We start from the raw sequence: 14,278 nt of genomic DNA on the forward strand, positions 1-14,278 counted from the left end.
ATATTTGAGAACTAACTCAATACTCTAGTGGAAAGGGACTTGAGCATCCTCAGTTTATCTTGGTATACACAAATACTCTTCTAGAATTTTATCCAAACTCCTTGCACTCAACAGACAGCTGCAGAGGCCCCCTTTCACTTCTGAAGGTCTGTCACATGACCACAATCATGTAAATAAGACAAATGGATGTAGACAGTGCTGTTACCCCCAGCACTGATACCCTCCCTTTTCCCACCCACCATTCTCTGTCTTTAACTACCAGATCCACTCAGACTACAAAGGCAGCAATCTTTATTTTTTGACACATCAAATTCACACTTTAGACTTTTTTAAAAACTCCAAAGCATAAAAGTATTTAAAAGAGTTCCAAATATAAGTTCCGGATAAACAGAAAAAAAGAGGGCAAATGACACACAAGATGACGTTTAAGTCCTTACGTAGAAAATACTCTTCCCACCTTCCTTTGGCCTATAACCTTTATTTTCTTTAAATAACCACGGTCTCCTGGGCCCCTCTGCACTGTAGCCTTGAATCCAGGCACCACAGTGATTGTGCAAGCCAGAGGGGAAGACATGAAAAAGGCTCATTTGGAAAAAGCTGCTGCTCACGTACATGGGGGTGGCTCATCAAGTCTCATCCAACCCTCAATTAGGCGACACTGCTTTGCACACTAATGTAGCTTCCTGTAAGAAGGCTGCTCTCATTGGCAGCCTTTAGGGAGGGAATGGAAACATGGAAATCAGGCCCCGCACTCTCAGCGGCTGGCAGCTTCACCACAGCCCACTACTCCGTTTCCCAAACATGTAGTACCATTGTTAAACTCACACTGGCTGTGGGCTCAGCCAACTGCTCCACAAACTAGTTAACCTGAACCCCCTAACAGGAGGCAAAGTATTTGGGGGAACCAAATATAAGCTGCACCGTAAGGAGGCAGTGACACAACTGGATGGAAAGCAAGCCTGCCCCTCACCAGCAGTAAGCCTCAATTAGTCTCAGTTTTGGCTGCAAGTTTCTGAACTTTTGGCTCCCCATACTGAACATGTACTTGTAGCTAACACTTCAAACTTTACCACACCAGGCTTTATTTGCCTTAGTGCTAAGGGAAGCTGGCATTTTACTTCTCAAGAGGGATTTAACAGATGGAAAACAGCTCAAAGAGCAAGTGATCCAACCCAGAAAAGAAATTTAAGGCATTAATGATACATTCATCTTGACTCCTACCACGCTGCAGCTCACACTGCTGGCAATAAGCATAAGCTGGCACATTGTATGTTCAGAGAGAACAAGGAGTAATGCCACTGCAGTCAGAGTCTCTGAAACAAAAACACAGCAAAAAGCAGAGCTGGAAAGAGGGCTTTATCTCCTCTGCCTCCCTACCTGATCCCACCAAGTGAAACATCCATGCAGTCAAGTTTCTTCACAACTCCACTCCCCAGCTACACTCCTAATGGAAGTGTTGACAAGATTTCCACAGCTGTATTATAGACCTTGGTCTTTCTGCCCCCCACCTTGCAACTGCAAGCAATACTGTTATTCAACCACTAAGATGTATTTAGATGCTGCTTCTCCAAGTACTCTGGTTAGTAGCCTCAACAGGAGTGCAAGGAAGAGGAAGGTAGGTATTTATTACAAGGTAAAACCATAAAAGAACACAGAAAAGAGGAACTCTGTCACACTGCAAGTGTGAATTTGAAATGTCAGGTGGGGTTGGGGATTACAGCCAAAGGGCTCAAATCAGTTGTTCTTACAGTAACTAATCAAAGGCAAGTTACAATACTTGCCTTTTCACAGGTATCAGATTTAAACTGGCTGAAAAAGAAATGGGAGGTTAAAATACAGGAGAATGATTTCTCTTTCTTCTATTAGTTGGGCAGGAAACCAAAACCAAAAATCATTGCCAGCCTTTTAAAATAAGACTGTAGAAAATATAAGCCTTGGAGGTCACCCTGGTGGTGCTAGTAACACCAGCTCAAGGATGGTTCCAAATTAGGAGACTAAACCAAAATTAGAAATAAAAGGGGGAAACATCCAGCCATTCTCCCACATCCCTATACTGAAGCTGCCTGTACCATGCTACTAGGGGAGGTAGCGTTCCAGGCAGGCTTGATATCCATAATGTTCACATGCCCATCCAAGATGTTCTGGTGAGCAGATGGTTTATGAATTCCAAAGGAAACATTCTCAGTCACTTTCAAACTTGACAGAATTGACTTGGGTCGATATAGTGCCCCCGCGGTAGCTGCCTCGTTTTTTCTTTGTCTTCTCATGGCGGAAAGATTTGCCTTTAGTGTATTTCAGGATATTGTTAGCCTTCTCACCCCAGTCACCAGCTGCTCCTTTCTGTGAGGGATGAGGGGGGAGAAGAAAAAAGAAATTCAAGTCGGTACCCAAGAGAGTAAAGGCAATGCTTTGCAATTTACCCTACCCAGCGAACACTAGTACATTAACACTGGAGCTGATACCGCTCTCTCATGCACCTCCTGCCACTGCTCACATGCTTCTTAACAGCTCCTCCTGGTGGAAAAAGTTCTCACCAGAAACACTCCCCACACCAAGGCTGCTCTGCTGACGTGCTTTCAGAGACTGAGTGTTACCACTCTGGACACTACCTAGCCCTACCTTTGCTTCAAATGAGTTATCAGCAAAACGGGCATCCACCTCAATCTCTTCTTCCCTTACACGGCGGAATGGAGAGGCTGGCTGTTGAGAAAGAAAATGAGACAGTAAGCACATGCAAACACACAACATTCTCTTACTGACAACCTCCTTCCTTGCCCTGCAAATAGGTGGCCCTGTTCACATCACCTCAATCTTTTAGTGTTTCTCAGATTCATGGTTCTTTCCCTTCTTCAGATCAGGCAGCTCAGGGATGCTCCTGTGCAAGCATATCCAAGCAACTTTTGCCAAAATAATACTATGCACATATGTGCACTCCCCCTAGGGTTCTCCAGACAAGGTTTAAGTGCTTGAAGAAGGAATAAAAATACAAATAATTCTGTGGCCCAACCTCCCACAAAATCCCCAAGCAATCCTAGTTGTTTAGGAGACAGATGCCTCTTTGGCCAGTTGCCACAGTCCACCCTCACTTACCCGTTTCACCTTGGGAACTGTGTGTGGTGTTTTGGCTTTGACCTTTGCTTTTTTACTGTGTGGTGTCTCTGGCTCCTGAACATCTTCCCTCTTCTGTTTCTTCCCGATTGAACCTGTTAGATGTACAGCAGCAAAACTTTAAAGGGAGTAACTGCAGTGTTGGGAAAGGTAATGGCATCCCTCCCCCAGTAAGCTAACCCAATGTTGACATAGATGTGAGAATTGGTCTCTGCATTACTTCACCCAGAAAACAGACTGCTGTACCAGACACTAAAAGCCATTTTGGGTCAGCAAGGATCTTCCCATCCTATCCTAAGGGATAAAAATAATTTTATGGAATAGGGTACCTGTATATTAATGATTTTGCATACTTGAGAGAATTCTGTTGGTCAAAGTTTGCCAGGTTTTGGAGTCATACCATATGCACTTGCACACATCATTAGGGCATCACTAGTTTTCCTCCTGGAGGGTTAAAGATTGAGATTGCGCATTGCGGCATCAACTGTGGTGTCCCACTCCACATGGACAAGGTCCTCCAGCAGTCCACTTTGCTGTCACTAAATCTTGTGCATGCACAGATGGCAACTGGCAACAGCTATACAGAAATGTGCTTCAGCATTACCACAAATTCTACTGCCAGCAGCTATGCAATACAGACAAAAAGGATTCCATCGAATGCAAAACTAGCCCTTCCCTCTCAGCACTGCACCAAATGGCATAATCCAGTAACAGAGATTGGACTGAATATTGTTTAAGAAAGTCTTCCATTCATGTTTGGCTCAGTAACACTGTCTGACAGACCCACTTCCCAGACTGTAGGTAATAATACCTCCATTAACTTTTCCGGTTTCTTCTTCAGAGCTGCTTTCACTGCTACTACTACTGCCACCAGCTGGCTTAGACTTCATGTTGTTTGCTGCTGTTGAGGATGCTTTTGCTTTCTCTGTGGAGGCAGTGGCCTTAGAACCATTCTGTACCCCTTTTGCCACCTTTTTGGGCTTCCCATCCTCTTCACTGGAACTATCTGATGAGCTGCTGCTACTACTAGAAGCAGCTGCCTTCTTCCCTACAGTTGCTTTTGCTGCCCCTGTAGATTTAGTGGCTGGTTTCACTGCCGGCTTCTTTTCTTCTTCACTGCTTGAGCTATCAGAGTCAGATGTGTCTGCTTTGGAAGCTGGAGTAGAAGGTTTGGACACTGGCTTAGCCACTTTGCCAGCTAATTTAGCTGGAAGGGCTTTCTTCTTTTCCTTCTCATCCTCAGAACTGCTGGAGCTGCTATCTGAATCAGAGCTGCTTTGGGCTTTCTTTGTGGCAGCTTGTGACTTCTTTGCTGCAGGGGTTGCTGCTTTAGTTGTGGGCTTCACAGGAGCTGCCTTCTTGTCAGAACTATCAGAATCTAGAATGGAAAGAAAAGAAAAAACAATCAGGCTAAGTCCCATTCCTTCAACACAAAGCTAACATACAGATTTCATGCTGATACACATTGCAAAGTGTTTGAAACAACACTGTAATGGGTATTCCTGTCCAACCACAACCTCCTACCCTGCCTAGAAACACAGAGGTCTGAGCTAGATCAGCATGCATGTAGAAATTCTCCTTTTCTCCTACCCCAATACCTGAGCTGTCTGAGGAAGAACTGGAGTCTTTCTTTGCTTGTCCAGGCTTGACAACTACTTTTGCTGGTTTGGAAGTATTCTTTATCACAGGTGGTTTAGCTGGGAGTTTACTCCCTGCCTTCTTTTTGTCATCTTCAGAGCTGGAATCTAACAAAAAAAAATGTTTTTTAAGTTAGCAGGATTCATGTGCAAGCTACTTTAGTAATAACATGTATATAACTCACAGGGAAGTGAAAAGCAAAATGGCTTGTGGCTCAAGGCTGAGCCACTAGGCAACTAGCAACCAGCAGCATTTGATGAACACTTGAATGGTTTTGGCTTTGTTGGGAGGAAGTGAAAACAAACAGTTTAAGTTCTTCACAAATACATACACAAGGAAGAAGATATCTGGAGATTAATGTAGGAGAAGAGGTACAGAATAAGGGACTGGAGAAAGTACCAGTATCACCAAGACTAAACTCAGGAAGAAGAAACACTGGGAAAAGAAGATATGTAGTAAGGATCAAAAAACATACAAGAAACTAGGAGATAAAGTTTACAAAGCATTCAAAGTGAGGCAGTGACAGCACAGTATCTCATTTTAACTACTTCCTGTATGAGATGAGTTTAGCAGCAGTCCAAGGATGGACTGGAGACTCCTGAGTACAAATACAGCTTTGTATTGTGTGTTACAGGACTCTGGAATACTAAACCTGATCTTTTCCAGCATTTCTGAAAACTTTATTAACAGCAACCAAAAACTTGACTATTTTGATAGAAACTAGGCAACAAGACCAGAGAACACAACGCCTGACACTCACTGCAGTGTCACACAATCTACTGCTAACTGTTCACAGACAGGCATCTGCCACCCACAGTCCCTGCTGTGGCACCAGAGATGTTAAGATACACAACAGGAGCACCTTGAACTTGGAGGAGAAATGTAGCACATAGGGAATTTACATGGGAAATACAGCCCTGCAAACCTCTGAGCTGACGAACAGGAGCTACAAAGCACACTGTCCCCATTTCTAGGGTCACATGAGGAGAAGGCATCTTCTGAGTCTATTTCGAACTTCGTATGGTGGTTACATTTTTATCTCAGAAACTTCTCCCAAACACAATGGGATAACAGAAACCAAAAACCTTAAGACACAGATCCTCAAAACGTTTAACCATTAACCTTCCTCGAGAAACCTGATATGTGATTCCCCACCCTTTCCATCCAGCAATATGAAGACCTTTCTGTGCTTGCCAATGGTCTCGTTGTCTCATGGTCAGACTGCACTCTGCATAGCAGGCTGCTGCTTTTCACTTTCACATCTTGCTAGCCCATACACTAAAGATCTCAGCAGATACATCACTATACAGCAACCTGGCCAATAAAAACATTAACACAGAAGAATGAAAACTTTATTTCTTGAATTACCTGAGTCACTGTCAGAACTGGATTTAGCCTTCTTGCTAGTCACAGCTTTGTTTTGGGGGCCAGGGATTGTTTTAGCTACTACGGCTTTGCCTGCAAAAGCAAGTTGAAAATTAACAGCCACATCCACACCAAACCTTTGTCCCAATATCTAAACCTTCCCAGATGTTAAAAAGCTCCATTCTCGGTGTATCAGATATTCTCCAAGTATCTTCTCAGTGTATCAGCCAGCAATTGGAAGCCAAGCAAGAACTTGGCTTATGCCCACTAAACCAGATCCTGATGACTTTTCCAACCACCACGTATAAAGTAATCTAACCTGCATACAGTTCAGATCCACGAGTTGTACAGTGTTGTTTGGGAGGCCTTCGAATTTATCAGAAGCTTCCAGAAAAGCAAATAGCAACACAGACCAAAGGCAAATGCCCTTTTCAATGAAACCAGGACATTGCCAAAACACTGTTGGTTCCATGTAGCACGTCCTCTGCAGCCTCCCCCTCTCACAACATACCTGCTGCTCCTCCCTTTGGGGGCACCTGCTCTGCCTCATCACTACTGTCTGAAGAGTCACTGCTCTCAGCCTTTTTTGCAGGAGCCTTGGCAAGGCCTTTCTTTGTCTGGGTTCCCTGAGGAGGTGGTACAGCACTGTACTGACCTATGAAGAGAAACATAGCGTTCAGATACCTGCATGATAATGTGAGCAGCACGTGAGATGTTTGCTGTAGTTAGAATAAAGCACTTCTATTTGGTTCCATTTATTCCCCTTCTGTAACTACAACCAAACATACCAGTTTATAATTTGAAAGGCTGTACCCATCCCACTGCTACCTCCCTGTTTCTACTGTGGGTTTAACTCTCCTCTTGGGGTTCAGCTAACCCAACCATCTCTGTGCAAGTTTTCTCTGCACTTTTAGAAGAACAGGAGATTGTTGCCAAACTTTTCCAGAAAAGAAGAGATATGTCATCTGTTCATAGTTTTCATTTACTGCCTTCTCAAATCCTCTGGTTAGAGTATCAGACTGACCTTTGATGATTTGACACTCCCCTCAGACCAGCTCTCTACTGGAACCCTAAAAGCATTATACCACACTGACCAGAGCCCATTTAGCCCATCAGCTGGACTACAACTGAACAGCCCTGGATACTTCAAAAAAAATGAACCCTAAAAAAGCTTAAATTGCTGCAGATACAGAATAATCAAACCACTTGATATTTACTTCCCACATCTTGGCAGACAGGAAACATGCAAAGAACGTAGTTAAAGGCAAACCAAGCAGGGCACCACAGTGTCTCTCACTCACCATCCCTTGCTGAGGGAGGAGCTGAACTGTAAGCCCAGCCCAAACATCACACATGAAAAGAGCTGCTGCATCTCTGTTTCATGTTACCACCACCAGCACCTGGAACCTTGTGTGCAGCAGGGCTTGCCTGTGCCCGATATGCACTTCTCCCAGGACAGCAGGACTAGCAGAAAGTATCCTCCCACACAGCAGCAATGGCATTTAGTACGTACCAGACTTTGGCTTTTGTTTTGCAGGTGGCTTTTCATCATCTGAGCTGTCAGATGAGTCCTCACTACTGGAACTTTCCTTGGCACGTTTGTTTTTCCCTGGACATGCTTTAGCGGCTGCAGGTTTCGGCAGAGGTGATTTCTTGGGAACAACCTTATCACAAGAAATAAACATTAAAAAAAAGGAAGTTGCAGACATCTTGTGGGGACAGCTGGATGTGGATTTTGTTTAACGCCACACTTCACTTAAGAGAGCAAATTCTGAAGACAAAGGGAGAGAGATTAATAAATATCCTCAAATACAAATTTTAGGAAACACATGGGCATTATTATCTCTCTGGCCACTCTTCTACTGTTTTCTGCTGCATGAACCCCTAATCAAGAGCTGCTCTTGACAAAGGGGCTCAGAACTGACTGAAATGGTAGCAACTCCCACATGATTATTTTTGTGTTGAAGAAAACATTTTTAAATACTCCTTAGTGGAAAACTCAAAGTTACAGTCAGCAAAGCACAAAAAAGTCATACCAAAGTGAATATATAATGGAGAATACGATATGGTTAAAACACGATGAGATGTTTTCCTGTTAAAAGATGGAACAAAAAAAGCAGTAAGGAGCTAGTAGGAAAGAATGCAGTGCATGGAGCAGTAGAGGTATGTACAGAACACATAATCCCACTGCATAAAGGAGAAGGAGATATAAGAGGTATGCTGAGCACAGCATCTATAGTCTGTGCTTGCAAGATGATACATTCAGTCTTACTAGACTTCTACAGTGTCCATGAAGTTTTTCATGGCCTAATTTACCTTTTTTGGTGCAGCCTTTTCCTCATCAGAATCTTCACTACTGCTGCTACTGCTTGCTGCTTTTCCATTGACAACCTTGGTAGCTGCCTGGGCAGCTTTACTTCCTTTTGAGAGAAGTACAAAGGAACATTACAAAACATGCCATGGAAGATGAAGGATAATTACATTGAGCAGAAAGTATCATAGAGAGAAAAGAACCACAGGAAGCCAACAGAGCAGATTAAGGTAGTACTGCAAAACTGTTCTGCAAGCTTAGAGAAAGTTTTCTGAAAACTGTCTGTTCTAGCTGATGGGACATTCCAGGACTAAAGGCTAAGTAAAGATCTTCCCTGTTTTTTCAGGGGAAGACACTGGAAAAAGCAAAACTCCAGCAGTTAAGGCTGCTGACTACGGTCACCTATTCAAACAATGAAGCATTCAGGACCAGATGTTTTATTTGCAATCAGTTCTACCCCTCTTCTATGTCAGAAGCAGAGTGGACTGGAGTGCAAATGGCAGTGACAGCAGATTTTCACACTGCTATGTTAATAAATATGCCTTTGCATGCGGATACAGTCCCCAGCACTCTTCCCCTGGCTTTTCTGGTTTTGCTTTATCACTCTGACACGTGATACGCAATAAGAGGTACCCGATTTAGGTGTTGCTGGTTTTGGTGGCTGTTTCTTTGGTGCTTCTTCATCTGAGCTGCTTGAGTCAGAGCTGGAACTCTCTGCTTTCTTCTGAGGCTGGATTTTGGTTCCAGCTGGTTTCACCACAGATTTTGCACCTTTCTAAACAACAGGAAAAAAAACCTGATTAACCTTCATAGTCACGAAAAGAAAATGAGGCTAATAAGTGGGACACATATAAACACCTTTCTTTCAAAGAGGTTACTATTTTGATTTGAAAACACCACTCTGCCTAATGGTAAAAGTCTGAAAATCTCTGTATAACAATTCTGCTCTGGAAAATCTCCCAGAAACCCATGGGAAGCTTCCTTTGCACCTCAGTCTTGAGTTCTGCCTCCTCAAAATGAGGCAGATCTGAGGCTGGCACCTTGTTCCTTCTACAGATCACACTAGTTTGAAGACTGAAAATACTGAACTGGGCAACTCTGGTCAGTGTTCTTTGGTGTATACTAATATCATTCTTCCTCCTACCAACTTTTCAAGACCACGACTGCAGCAAGAAAAAGGAAAGAGAAGATTCTCTTTCTATATAAACACACATATATAGAAAAAGATCAAATTTATTGTAACAACTGCAAATAAATCTTTCTCTGCAAAAAAGTAAGCCCTAGCAGTCTTAGGATAAAAGCCAGGAGCAGACTTGGATATGAAACAAAGTGGGTTCTGGACAAAAAATTAATTTTTCCTGAGACCAGTCCAAATGGCACAATGTCCATTACAGAAATGTCTTGCATTGCACCCTGCTGCAGCCTAGGCACTTCACAGTTCAGGAGAAGGGAGCCTAATTTCAGAGAGAATTCTGTTGGTCAAATTTGCTATTATTTATCACTGTCAAATATGCATCAAAGAGGCTGGAAAGAAAAGCAAACCTTTGTTGGCTTCTCCTCCTCCTCCGAGTCTGAATCATCACTGGAGTCCTCACTGCTGCTCTCTGCCTTCTTGGCCGGAGGAACTGCTTTTGCTTTGGGAACAGCTGCTGCTTTAGCTGCAAATATGGGACAGCACACACTGATGACAAGTTAATTCACAATTTGCATGTACCTATATCCTGCACTAGTGGGTATCAGGGTAAAGGATACACAAAGGTCATTAAACCACGACTGAAGTTCACAACACTGACTTTATTTCTTGAGCAGCATATCGCAAACTACTCCAAAATGAGTAAGCAAGAGGATAGAACCAATTGTAGATTTTATCTTTCTCACATACACATTTAAGAGCAGACTTCTATCACCAAAAAGGAGAGCCCACAAAGAAAGATCCCCCCAAACTGAGATAACATTAACTGGATCGGCACACCAGTTTCAGTTTAAAGAAACCTGCTGAACAAGCACAGACTTGTGCTTGCAAAAGAGAGCCACTCTCTGTGGCTACAGTCCCAGACACTTGAATGTGTTTTAGCCAAATCTACTTCCTGGTTACTGATTGCTTTTTAATAATGTGGAGTAAAAGGAATAATTTTGGATCACACTATATTTGCAAGTTCAAATTCAGCTTTAGGATGGTTTGAGTTGAAGACCAGTTTTCTTTCTGTCTCTACCTCTCCCTATTTAGTCCTTATCCTCTGCAAATTTGCTGCTAGATACACACATCTTACATACAGTGTAATTAAGGGAAGATATAAGAACAGTTCCAGGTAAAAGGGAAAAATGCAGCTCATCACATACCAGAATGCAATAGAGAGTTGTATTTTTTGATAGAATGAGTACACAAGCTGGAGAGTTAAAAAAGGATAGTAACCTCCCCCACGCAGCAGGTGAATAAGGATGCCTGGTATTTCTCTGGAATTCAAGCATACCCTGTGCAACTGCTCTGCAACTAACAGGTCATGGTGTGCACCAATACAGAGGACACTGATAAACCTAGATAAATTGTAGCCATGCAGGAGTTTTGTCAAATTATAAGTATTTTAACAACTGTACAAGCATTTGTAAAACCTAAATCGATTTTCCTACATAATTAAGATGAAAAATCATTCTTTGAAGATCTTAGTAAGAGAGTTCCTAAAAAATAACATAAAAAACCACAATAAGGTAGCTTCCTCCCAGTACCTGCCCTCTGCATACTCTTAAATTCCAATTTCACCCAGTATTTAAAGCAACACATAATCTGAAGTTGCCAAAGCAAGTAGGTATAATCCTGCTAAGATATCCTAGTGAGTGTTTGGAAAGTAGAACTCCAGTCTAGACGAGGTAATGAAGGTGCCACTTAACAGCACCTTCAAACTCAATACAGCCCAGTGCCTTCCCTAGGCTCAGCCTAAGGAGAGAAAATGAATGGCTAACACCTTCTAGGGGACACAAACTCTGATGTGCCTAAATTATAAGATGATAAAAAGATTACCCTTAGTTAGGATGAACATATCTTACATGTCATGGGCAAAAGACCTGCCAAAACCCAGATCAGTCAACACAAGCCCTGATAGCTGCCGTAGGACCTCAAAAGAGCTGCTGACGCTGGACTCTACATGCAGGTGAGGAGAAAACATCAAACACAACCCCAGCCTACTCCAGGGCCGCTCACAAACCCCACCTGGCTTCTTGGCCGGGGGCTTCTCGTCCTCCTCGCTGGAGCTGCTGGAGGACGGCTTCCTCTTCGCCTGGCCGCCGTTCGGGACCAGCTTTGCCTTCTTGGCCGCCGGAGACCTGCGGGCAGAGAGGCTGAGCGGGGCCCTGCGGCGGAGGAGCCCTGCGGGGCACTCGCGCAGCCCCGGCCCAGGGGGCGAGCGCGGCCCCGCGGTGCGGTGCGGGGGGGAGGCACTTACCGCAGCCAGTAGGTGAAGATGTCTAGGAGGGAGGCCGCGTTCGGGTCCTGCTCCTTCTAAACCGAGACAGGCCGCGTCAGTGAGCGCGTCAGTGAGCGCGCCCCCGACCCCATCCCGCCCCTCTCCCTCCCGCTCCCGTTCCCGCTCCCCGCTCCCCGCTCACCGCCGCCGCCTCTCTGGCGAAGGCGCGCGCGGCGCCCTGGCAGCCGCTCTCGCGCAGGAAGGCGAGCACGAGCGGGAACAGGTCGCTCGGCACCGCGCGCCGCTCCGCCATCATGCACCGGGACACGTGCCGTCTGCGCGCGCGCCGCCGCCTACCCGCGCGCCTGCGTGCGTGCGCGCGCACCGTGACGGCGCGGCCCCGGCCCCGCCCCGCCGCCATGTTGTCCGGGCAGCACCGCCTCGGGGCGCGGCGGCACCACAGCGGTATTGGGGCAGGGAGAGAGGAAAAGATCTCCTTCGTGTCGGCGCTCGCTTCCACGCAGTGCGGGACGGCTGTCCAGGGTGCAAAAGCAGGGCCTGGGAAGAGAAGGGCCTGGGAACCCGGCAGCGCCCACACGGCACTGGAAGACTTAAGTCCACCTAAGCCCGATCAGCCTACTTGTAATCCACTTTAAACGCCGTCACTGAAAGGAGAATGCTAGGGAGCAGGAGTAAAGATCTCGGAGAGTCCTGGGGAGCAGAAATAAGGCTGTTCCAGGGAGGAGAACATGCCGGTGGCTGTGGGCAGCCGGTACTGGCAGAGCCCTCACCGACGCGGCGCAGCCCCACGTGGCTGGAACACGGAAGACAGAGCTGGCTGCTGATAACGAGATTAATCGGTAGTCTCAGGAAAAGTGAGCTATAATTCCAAGAGCAGTAATTCTCCATTGTTCAGTAATTTTACCCGGGTGTTTGCAATGTAAGTTTCTGTAAGGGTAACTGCGAAAAAAGCAAGTTTGTGAATGTTTTATTTAAAGTAGTGGCAACATGAGTGTCCAGTTTTTGATAAGAGATGCTGAACAAAGACGCTTTGTATAATTAATGCACTGCTCAACGGACAAGTCCAAGTGAAGTTCAAGTTCCAAACGACCACCGGAGACCCCTAGCGACCAAACAAGGCCTTCTGAACAACTTAGAGCTAACTAACATATGTTTGAACTTTATGAAAGAAGTAGTGAATAAGTAAGAAATTTGATGAATATGTAAAATTTTAAGTAAATATTAGCTGTGCTGACCGAAAAACAGGACACACACAAGATTAGAGGAGCTATCCTCCCTCTGTGTCCCATGCTGATGATAAAGGATGCCTGCTTTCTAATGCTCACAAATTGAGTCTTAGGGGTTTCTTGTTTGCCAGTTTACAGTAACAAACCAGGTCGGGACACCATAATGAATCCATACAGGAACAAGGGGAAATGGTGCTGGAAGAAGGACTACGGTAAAAGTAACACTATGGTCCTAAAGCGACAACCTATAAGAAAGAGACAGAAAGGGAATGTGAAATAAGGCTGCTTACAAAAAGGCTTGAAGAGCTTCAAAGAGGCAAGGTTAGAAACAGGGCATGAAACAGGTATACCTCGAGCAAACACTGAAGACCCAGGCCTGAGCTTAAATGGAGCTTCTGGGCGTATGGGCAAAGGGTGGCTGTGGCTTTAAGTTAGTCATTTCTCCAGGGAAGTTTTTTTTTCTGTAAAACTGAAGGTTTGCTCTGATGGTTGTAGCTCTCTGTTCTCCTTGTTTTTGTGATGAGGTTTTTCTTGATTCTCTTCGATAGAATGTGCTATAAAACTTGCTAGGGGCAAAGGAAGAAGAGAGTCCTGTGCTGAAAGTTTCCATTTAGGGCTGCTAGGGTAAAAAAAGAGCAGTAGGAAGTAGGTAGCATTATGCTTTTACATTTCCCCTACCTAGCGTTCTGCACTTCACGATCTCCAAAGATTGCTGTTCCTGCTGTGTGGGTGTTCTGTCCCTCTCCTAGTGCCTGATGAACACACACACTTGGGTGGGGCTCTGTCCTCAGCAAAGCATTCCTGTTGCTGGTGTCTCTGGAAAGTGCCACGTTTGCACTCATGGGGAAGTAAAAGTCAGCTCTTGTAGTGGTATTTTGTACTGTAAGATTCTGTAATTTTGTACAGGTGCTGTAACCTGTGGTGTAGAAAAAGGACATTCACCTGAGAGCTGGTTAAATGCGTGTATTTGTTTTCAGATGTCCCTGACCTGACCTGCTCCTGTTCTGTATGGAATAACAAAAGGCTGTGTTGCAGAAAGGAAACCGTTTCCAGGAACTAATATTTCTCTTAGTTTTTCTAGTTTCCATCTACAGTAAGGTACAGCTGCAAGCTTCATCTGCAAAGCTCAGCAAACTTGTGCTATTGTCTGCATCAGAAAGGAAGACATGCAGCCATTGCTGGTAAACTGTCCTTATTTTAAGTCCTGCTGT

The 14,278-nt window shown here is 44.8% G+C and overlaps 2 protein-coding genes across 3 annotated transcripts in view; one reads left to right on the forward strand and one right to left on the reverse strand.

The window, feature by feature from the left end:
• Nucleotides 1–263: 263 nt before the first annotated feature.
• Nucleotides 264–12,256, reverse strand: NOLC1 (nucleolar and coiled-body phosphoprotein 1). Its single transcript, XM_051800106.1, has 14 exons — nucleotides 12,023–12,256; nucleotides 11,860–11,915; nucleotides 11,628–11,740; nucleotides 9,965–10,080; nucleotides 9,056–9,197; nucleotides 8,428–8,531; nucleotides 7,625–7,775; nucleotides 6,623–6,766; nucleotides 6,115–6,204; nucleotides 4,707–4,853; nucleotides 3,920–4,486; nucleotides 3,091–3,203; nucleotides 2,620–2,700; nucleotides 264–2,340 (listed from the first exon to the last, which is right to left on the reverse strand). The coding sequence occupies exons 1-14, from the start codon at nucleotides 12,239–12,241 to the stop codon at nucleotides 2,182–2,184; spliced, it is 2,202 nt and encodes a 733-aa protein (XP_051656066.1). The 5' UTR covers nucleotides 12,242–12,256; the 3' UTR covers nucleotides 264–2,181.
• Nucleotides 12,257–12,299: 43 nt separating this feature from the next.
• PIK3AP1 (phosphoinositide-3-kinase adaptor protein 1) overlaps nucleotides 12,300–14,278 on the forward strand; it is a 42,366-nt gene continuing 40,387 nt past the window's right edge. The window contains exon 1 of one of the 2 annotated variants that reach the window (XM_051800094.1): nucleotides 12,300–12,695. In XM_051800094.1, the coding sequence (XP_051656054.1) occupies nucleotides 12,497–12,695 (199 nt within the window). In that variant the 5' untranslated portion in view covers nucleotides 12,300–12,496. Of the gene's footprint in view, nucleotides 12,761–14,278 lie in introns of both variants that reach the window. The other variant, XM_051800098.1, reaches the window with a different exon arrangement.

Source organism: Manacus candei, unplaced genomic scaffold (assembly GCF_025592945.1).
Source record: "Manacus candei isolate 608988 ecotype Guabito, Panama unplaced genomic scaffold, ASM2559294v1 h1tg000050l, whole genome shotgun sequence".
Taxonomy (NCBI): domain Eukaryota; kingdom Metazoa; phylum Chordata; class Aves; order Passeriformes; family Pipridae; genus Manacus; species Manacus candei.